The sequence below is a fragment of the Phaethon lepturus genome, unplaced genomic scaffold, assembly GCF_000687285.1.
Source record: "Phaethon lepturus isolate BGI_N335 unplaced genomic scaffold, ASM68728v1 scaffold39068, whole genome shotgun sequence".
Lineage (NCBI taxonomy): Eukaryota > Metazoa > Chordata > Aves > Phaethontiformes > Phaethontidae > Phaethon > Phaethon lepturus.
The window spans coordinates 1-8,885 of record NW_010556194.1 but is presented as its reverse complement, the minus strand read 5'-3'; the positions used below and the strand labels follow the sequence as shown (position 1 = coordinate 8,885).

Genomic DNA, 8,885 nt, shown 5'->3' with positions numbered 1-8,885 from the left:
CAGCCCTGCAGGGGGGTCTCCCCAGAGCGGGGCAGAGGGGCAGAACCCCCTCCCTCGCCCCGCTGGCCACGCGGCTTTGGGGGCAGCCCGGGACACGGTTGGCTTGAAAATTGATGATTATAATTGGCATGATGAAAGGTCAGTCCATGCGTGTATTGGAGGATAAGGCTAGGAGCTGTTAGCGAAGGTGGGGAGAGGTTCGCAGTCCTCACGGGCAGCTGCTCAAGCAGCAATCGTCATCTCTCAGTCCTTCCCAGATTTCCCCAACTTGACCGAAGATGCAACCCAGGAGTCCAGGATCACAGAGGCAGATCTAGTCTTCCACCACGTCTTGCAGGAGCAGGGTCCGGGCGTCAGCCCTCCGGAGCAGCACTTCAGCACCGAGGTTCGGCTGACCGTCAATTCACGGAGAAGGAGCTTGGAAAGAAATGTAAAACCTGGTAGGTGCCTCTGGCCGGGCTCCTCTTGTATCTTGTGGAAGAGTGGCTGGGGGAGCCGGGCCAAAAAGAAAACGCCTTTTAATTTTTTTAAAAACCTCAAAGCCACTCAAAGGCTGTCAAGACAAAATAATTCATCTGCAAAGGTGATTTTGGTTTTTTTTTTTTTTTTTACCCTGAGAGAATTGGTTGAAGTTATTTGGTTGTAATGGGCTGGTTTTGTCTCCAACAAACTCATTTCTCAAAGCCAGAAGGGTTGTTCTTAAGGTCTCCAGCCCTTTCGTAGCTGGAGGTCTTGTCCAGAGTAAGAACTGTGTCAACTGATGCTACCAGAAGCCAGACTAGAAAACAACAGGATGTGTTTCTTCCTGCAGGCAGGGAGAGACGAATCGAGCTCCTTGCCAAGGGATGTTGTGGGTGCAGAAATTTTAGAGTTTTAAGGGGTAATCGAACCGGAGTAAGATCGGAGAAGAACTGGAGGCTGCTAAGTAGCATCCTTGCAGCGGGGCAGGGTGCACCGGCGGGCTGCGGGACCTGTGGTTTCGTGCATCTCTCAATACCCCAGCAAACGATGGTGCGGAATTTGCCTTTTGCTGCTACCGCTTTTTCCTGCTGTTGATAGCAGAGGCAGGAGAGCTGGGTACTGGCTTGTGCACACCCAGCTGTAGCGTATAGATACCCTTCTGGGTCTCCAACTCCTTGGTTGTGTTTTCAAGTGCTTGGTTTCCAGGGCACTGGGAAACGCTGGAGAAACCTTGCTACGCGCTGGTTAAATTCCTACTCCGGAGCGACACAGCAGCAGGGCCTCCTGGCTTGTTAATTCCATTTTCTCTCATCGTTTTTGTCTTATTGGAAATTCGCCTTGAAAAAGGAGAAACTGCACCCTCGTAAATGCTCTATCCTAGACCGGTACGTCTTCCAGCGCCTGAACAGTGCGTGAAGGGCAGCGTCCAAACCTGTGCTCCAACACAGTTGGAATTGTGTTGGGAAAAAAAACAAGTGTTGGAAAAAACGTTGGAAAAAGTTTAGAATAGCAGGTTTTGGTGAAGGGCCTGGCCGTTTGGGGCATGAGAGAGCGAGGATGATGCTCCTTGCGCCCGCTGCTCTCTCAGCAGCACTGCCGGGGTCCCTGCTGAGCTGGGTGCTGTGCGGCCACAGCCGATGGAGCCGCAGCCTGGCCCGGCGTAGCCATCCTTAACCTTGCAGAAGCATCTCCTGCCAAAGGGTAGAAAGCGTGATTTGGAGAACTGCCTCGTTATTTGCTTGTCTTAAGGATGGGGCTGATGTCCAGGAGGTAGCTCAGGGGTGTGAATCTCTTGTACCTTTTGTGCTGAAGCCTTCTCTCTCCAAAGGCAGCCCCTGGAACGAGCAGCCCCGGTCCCGGTACTCGGCAGATACGGACACTTCTGATGAGGACGTGAAGGGAGCCCAGTGCCCTGCCTACCTGCCCCATCACGCGAAACGCCGGAACAGAGCCTCCTCCCAGGAGAACATCAGCCACTCCGGCAGTCAGGTACCACACAGCTCTCGAACCTCTTGTGAGACCGAGCCTGCGGCCAAGCCTCTCTTGCCATAAATAAGGCTCGTTATCTGCGAGGCGCAGGGTGGTTCAGAGGAGAAGAGAAGCAGTGGTGCCAAACCAAGGTAGTCTCCTGGCCAGGATGCAGTGGGAGCAGTTTGGTGCCCGTGCTTCCCATGTGTGGGTCCAAGAAGGAGCAGAGTGGATCCCAGATCTCAGTAGACTTGAGATCCTTCTCCCTTCTTCAGCTCAGGAACTGAAGAAGCTGGGAGTGTAGCCACTTCACGTTGCTGGAGCGGTTGCCTGTGGGATGATGACCTAGGAGCTGGCTCATCTGGGTGTCGCATCGCGATTGCGTGGCACCAGCAAGATGAATGCCCAGGCCGTGTCCTGCCCTCCGTGATGCGAGGGACCTGCCAAGGTGGTGATGAAATGAGAGCAGGGCTGAGACCTGGGAAGGTGTGTTTAAAGCTCCTTCATTCCTTGAGGTGGGGGAGAACAGACTTTTCTCTGCACTGTTAGGATGATGCAGAAGTACTCCGGAGCTCTGTTCTTGCTCTCCTCCCAGCCCTTCCACTTTTACACCCATGGCAAAGAGAAACTCGGGCACTGGTGCTTCGCTCTGCCCATGCTGCTGTCGCAGTACCAAGCCTGCCTTCCCTGCTGTTAGTTTTCCAGCCTGTCCTTATTAATCAGCGAGTTAATTACGGCTTTCTGTGTCCCCAAAAAGGCTTTCTTCCATTGAATGCGCCGGTGCTTTACGATCAGACGGAGGCTTGGAGAGGGATATTTAATAAGCATCAAGATCCTTTTCTTCCTTTGGAGTGCGTAGCGTTCCTGCCCCGGCAGGACTGGGTCGGGACGACCTGTCGCGTCTCGCTCCTGAATGACGATAATAAGGGGAACGGTCTAGAGAGGGGTGTCAAAAAGGCTGCGAGCTCGTGTTTTCATTGTCAAGCGAGGACCTGCAGTTCCTGATGCCGCCTTTGCAAGTGGCGGGTGGTGAGAATGGTAGAGCATCCCTCAGACCTCTTGAGCAACGAAGCGCAGGGCGGTGTTTGGTGCAGGTACACGGGGAGAGCCAGCTGCCGGTCTCTGCCCACAGCTCGTAATTTTGCACGTCCTGGACCCGGCCTCGGGGCAAGCGGTGGGGCGATCTGTAACCACAGCCGTCCCCCGGCAGCTCGCTTCTTGTTCCTGTCTAGGGAAGCCTTTCCTTTGCCTTTTACTTCTCTTGGCACACGTTTTAATTAGTAAATGCCATTCCTTTTTCGGTCAGCAGTAAATGGAAGAACCCTGGACTGGGTGTCCTTAATGAGGCCACGGTACGTTAGGCATGAAATGTGCACCGTGCTTTGCGGTGGGGAAATGGAGCCAAATTCCTACCAACGCTTCAGATGACTTCCTTCATCAGCGGGGCAAGCTCTCGCGTCAGGACGGTCTGGTGTGCTTTGCGGCTTGCCCCATCACACCAGTTCAGAGGCTGCTGTGCAGCCCCGTCACTCTAATGGCTACGAGACATCTTCTCACTCCCAATTTAACCCCATTTGCTCTTATGCCAACATCGTTCGTTAGTGTAAATAGCTTTTCATCCTTCCTGCCCTTTGCGCCGCTGATGCGTTTACAGCTAGCAACCGTCCTCCTGCCGAGCCTTCTCCTTGCCCAGCAGGAAGAGACCCAGCTGTGTGCTGGGCCATTAACTTCAGAATCATGCACGCGTGCCTTGCTGTCACCGTTGGCCAAGGAGAGGCCAAGTACAAGCCCAAAGAAGAGAGAAGGCACGAACATCCAGGTTTCGGTGCTAGCCAGCTCTGTCATATTGACAGAGCTGGAAGAGGTTCAGAAGAGGCTGGTGTCCATCCGTTTTCCTGAGATTAGAGGAGATGGAGGGGCTGAGGGCTGGGCAGGAGGGCGGAGATGGGCCAGGAGGGATCTGGGACACTGAGCAGCAGAATCTGGGACAGCCACTCTCCTGAGCAGTGAAGCAGTGGCTCTCGAGCCGCTTGCCGGCACTTCCAGGGTATGTCATGTAGCCATCATCAGGGCTTCTGGGGCATCCCAGCCTCTGACGGGACATCCCAGGGGACATGGCTGAGTCACCCTGGCGCCGTACTTCTCGGAGACTGTGCCCTTTGGCAACTCAAGATGTTGGCCTGTGGGGTGTAGGGTCCAGAAGCATGTTAGTTAATGCCTGCTAAACCTGCACTGAATGCCCTAGCCTGGCTTCAAAAGCAATGTTTTCCTGGTAGACCCTTTGTTGGCATCTGAAGGTTTCAAGAGGTGGAGAGCTCAGCTCTTTGCCCTGCATTATATTTGACCCCACAGATGAAAACCCTCTTTCCTAAAACTGCCTCAGTTGCAAGTTTGTCAAAATACGTTTTGAACTGAAAAATGGGTTCTGCTTTAATTCTGGAGAGGGTACGCTGCTCAGTCCCAAACACAAGAAACTTAACTCTTCCAGTAACAAAAGCAGAGGCAGTTCCCTGTTGACTCCAGCAGCTGAAGGTGCTAGAACAAAATAAAAAAAAAAAAAATAAAAAAAAAGCTCTGAAATCTGATGAGACATGAAAAGCCCTGAACTGGTAACTGCAGGTCTTTCCCTTTAGGTCTTCAGAAGCCAGGTAGGAACAGGATGAAGCCACAAGGAGCAGCACCGATTTACCACGTTTCTCCCCAAAAGCTGTTCTGCTGTACCTCAAGGGAGCTTAGTGGTCCTGGATTCCCAAAGCTTTGATGTCATCTGGCTCCTCTTCTTTACGTAAAGCCTCTGTTGGCGGTCTTGGGTGTTTGAGAGGCTGGAGGCAGCACCTCTGCTTGAATAACCTGGCTTCCCTCCCTGGCAGCAAGTGATGGTTTCCCCTAACTGATGTCCTCCTTATGTTTTAAGTTTCTCTGCTTTTAAGTATTTTAATACAGAGCAGCGTTTTCCAGCCTTTGTCACGCAGAGAGCAGTGCAGGGCGGTCCAGCCCCGGATGGCGACGTACCCTAATGGGGTGACCACCAGGCATTAAAGCCAGCCTCGCTTGGGAAGGAGAAGGAAAGCAAGCTCTTCAGCTCCTCTCCTTGTAGCCCATCAACAGCAAACCGTGCGTTACGCTCTGCCCTCTCCCAACCTCTACGTTGGGGAGGCACGGTAGCGTCCGGGCACTCGGTTTGTCACCATCTCTTCCTCTGAAGCTGGTGGGCCATCAACAGACTTCTCCTTGTCGCGGGGAGTGATGCAAAAGCCAGACCTTAACCGGCACTGATAAAGCACTCGGAGATGGACTGGATGGCGTCCTGCCTGCAGGTTTAATGCTGCTTAAAATTGCAGTCAGTTTGGGACGGTAATTACAGCGCTCTGGTCTCCGGAGCGTCAGGTTTTTATATTCATCTTCCCTTAAGCAGATGCGATCTCTCTAGGCTGTTGTGAGGATCTAATTAATCGAACGCTAGGAAGCACAAAAACTAAGTGAGAGGATGGAAATGTCGGAAAAACAAAGCCAAGCCCTTGCATCTCTTTGTTACTGCGTTTACTTACTGCATTTGCTGCTCGTTCCCCTTTGAATGGGAGGCAGCTACTCGGAACAGGAGTGATGTGGGAGGTCGTGTTTTATCTATATAAAACGGGCAATATTTCTCGTCATTTGTGTTTTATTTGTTTGGATCAAAGGAGAAAGACTTTTTTTTTTTTTTTTAACGAAAGCAAAACTTCAATTTCTAACAGGAAAAAAACCCAAGCTTCCTTTTATGTTTTCAGTGATTTAACCACAAAAATTTGTCTTGGCTCCTGAGTATAGAAAGCGACTTCTCTTTGATTTTCAGGATTTCGTCTGTTCTCTTCTCTCCATGCCCCTCTTTTCAGATGGAAGAGCGAGGGAGAAAAGAGGGGCAAGCATCTTGGTAAACCACCGCACGGAGAGAAGTCAGAAAATTTCCAAGTGTGTTGAGGAAAACTTTCAGTGTTAGTTTTTCTGTCTGGAATTTTTCATGGGAAATCCTTCCCTCCTTCCCTCTTCCTTTCCAGCGCTTTGTTGGCACGGGGATGGTGGGGCAGCAGCCGCCTGAAAAACGTGTTAGTAGGAAGCGACAACCGACGTCGACTCGAATTTGGGGCAGCATGCGAATGATGGCAAGATATCACTCTTGCCATCGAAAAAAGGTGTTAACGGCTTTGTGGCAGCTTGGTGCTTTTGTCCGGACAAAGGGGTCAGTGACGCCGTTTTACGCTCGCTGCGACCGATGCTTTGGTGGGAGTTGCGGCGTGCTGGGTACTCGGCATCGCTTCGAGTTTTCCAGCTTCGGGGAGAGGCCGTGTGCCTCCTGGAGCTCTTCGGGGTATCCAGGGCCATTTTTTTTAAAGACGTTATTTTTTTAACATCTTTTAACTCGGCCCATGGTGTCTTGCTGCTTGCTTGCTTCTGCTGGTTGCGCCGTTTTCTTGCCGTCCCGGCAGCGGTGGCTGGTCTGCTCTCTACTTCTCTCTCTCTCCCCTTTCCTCTAGATTCACGAGCTCAACAAACGCATGTCCGCAATCGAACGCGTGTTGAACCGCTTGGAGGAAAAAATCCTGGTGCGCTCCGACGAGGTAACCGGGCAAAGCAGGGCACTTCATCCGCAGGGAGAGAGCGTGGGCTGTGCTGGTCCCTTCCCCTTGTCGTCGGAAGGGCTGCTCGGAAACAGCCAGCGTTGCAGGGAGGAAGCCGGGGAGACAAAACGGCTCAGGTTGTTTGCTTTTGATCCTCTGTTTTGGCCTCGGAGGCTCTTCTCTAGTCCCGGGTGATGGAGTGCCTTAGAAAACGTCGCGTGGCAGGGTGGAAACAGAAGTAAATTGTAACCCATGGCATTTAGACCCCCATGCAAGGTAGTGCCTTCCTCGCCCCTTCTGCACAAGGAGAATGGGGTTTCAGGTTGATACTCTGTGAAGCGCTAATTTTAGGAGTATTGTGGAGTGGGTGTCGGTACATCCGCCGAGCTGCGACGGCTCATTTGAAATCACGGGAGGATCAATCAGTACGTAGGAGGAAGTCACCCGGTTATTGTGAATATGAGCTCTGAGTCAAGAAGGATTGCTGTGTCTCTTCTGAGCTGCCCTTGTCTTACCATGCCATCAAGCTTGGAAGAAAACAGCTAAATTAAGTTAAACCTGGGTAGCAATGTAGAATCTGTGAATACTTAGGTCACTTAACATTGATTTTGGATTTCTAATTTTAGACCACGCACTCTTCCTTTGTGTGAACCCATCGCCACGCGCTGCTCTGGCGGCTGATGGCTCAGTAGCGCGGACAGTGATAATTAGAGAGAAGTCCCCTAGGCGTAGATGAAACAACGCAATTTCTTCTTTTTTCTAAAATTCGTAATGGGGATGGCCGTGTCTGTAACCATTCAGTGTTCCTGTCGGTAAATCTGACCGAGGGAGTAGGAGACGCGCACGTTTGCTGGTTCCCGTGCGTTATTCCCGCGTCTAGGGCAGATCAGTGTAGAGGCAATGGGTCTAAACTGCTGCGGGACAGGTTGAGGTTAACTATTAAGAAAAGCTTTTGAGCAGAAAGGGTAGCAGAACCCGGGAATAGGTTGCTTGGGAGGAAGACCGCCTGCTGCGGATGCCGTTGTTTGAGGTCGTTAAGAACAGCTTAGACAAAAACCCATCGGGTATGACACAGCTAATTCCCGTCTTAACGCAAGGGACGGTGAGTTCAGTAACTTCTGGAGATCCCTTCCAGTGCCTGGGAGTTTAATAGGATTCTTCTCCGGGTAACGTGAATTGCACCTAATAACGGGGCCGGTGGTGGAAATATGCCACCTGTCCTACGGGAAAATTTGCTGCGTCTTTTCTCATCGCAAATACGACGACCTAGAGGCTCCGAAAGCTACCTTGGGGGAGCGGTGGTCCACGTGGCTGCTTCCCTCAGCCCGGTGGACCATACCTTTGGGTCGCTGTGATCTCTGCCTTTGGAGCCACCAGCCACACCGTGGTTCCTAATGAAAATACAGTGATTTTTGGCCCCGAATCCCCCATGCAAACCTTGTTAAGGGGCGGGGTGGGGCACAAGCAGGTTCTGTGCGTGGGGAAAATGGGAATGGAGGTTCTTTAGATCAAGGGTTTGTACTCCTCAGCGTGGAGCTGGGGCGCAGCTCACTGGGCTCTGCTGCTCCCCCAGGTAGTCTGACCACCCCTTGTGAAAACGGGTGCGGAGCGGGGGGCTGAAAGTCCCCTTTGCCAAGTCCATCTGTGGTCGCACTCCTCCAGCTCCTCTGCTGGCCGGTCTTGGTGAGTGTGTCTGGACCCTATAGTCCACCACAGGAGGTTCTTACACAGCTCCCTTCTTCTGCTCCTTCAGTCTCCGGCCCCAGAGTCCCAACTTGATGCTGAGGAGGAGGAGTTGAAGAGGAAGCTGGAGGAGTTAGCCAGCAACATCAGCGACAAAGATGTCTCTTCTGAAGAAGAAGGTGGTGAAGAAAAGGAGAGAGCAAAGAAGCCAGAGATTAGTTCCTCCAGTGATGACGTGGCCAGGGATGCTCGAAAGGTAACCGTGTCCTACCACCCAGACCATTCTGGGCTCCACCTGCAGTTCCTTCCGCCCTCGGTGGCTTATAGCTTACGCCGTGGTAGCACGTCTCTTGTTCCGTCCCACGCCTCCACCTCGACGCTTCCCAGGGCTGCGGTGCGTCTGACTCGGCCGCCTGCTTTAACAGAGTGTCGAGGAACAGCGGGGTCCCGGGGTGTTGGATCTGGACCTTTGTCCTCGTAGGCTCTCCCAGTCTCATCCAAGAGCCAAAAATAAAGCCTCTTGGAGGTCTTGGGGGACACGGCCCGTCGGGGAGAGGCACACGACCTCCGCGTCTCTTTGGAAGAGTGGTCTCAGGGTCTGGATGTCATTACCGAGCGGAGGAGAGCTCGGTGATGGTTTAGTACCGGCAGCATTGCCGGGCACCTGCTACAGCTTTG

The 8,885-nt window shown here is 52.5% G+C and overlaps 1 protein-coding gene across 1 annotated transcript in view; it reads left to right on the top strand.

Annotated features, from left to right (window-relative positions):
• The window catches only part of MLPH (melanophilin), a gene marked incomplete at both ends in the record, with an annotated part of 14,213 nt that extends 5,750 nt beyond the window's left edge, over positions 1–8,463 (top strand). Inside the window, 4 exons of the mRNA XM_010292407.1 lie at positions 248–440; positions 1,790–1,950; positions 6,441–6,524; positions 8,278–8,463. Coding sequence (XP_010290709.1) covers positions 248–440; positions 1,790–1,950; positions 6,441–6,524; positions 8,278–8,463 — 624 coding nt within the window. The remainder of the gene's footprint in view (positions 1–247; positions 441–1,789; positions 1,951–6,440; positions 6,525–8,277) is intronic.
• Positions 8,464–8,885: the final 422 nt, after the last annotated feature.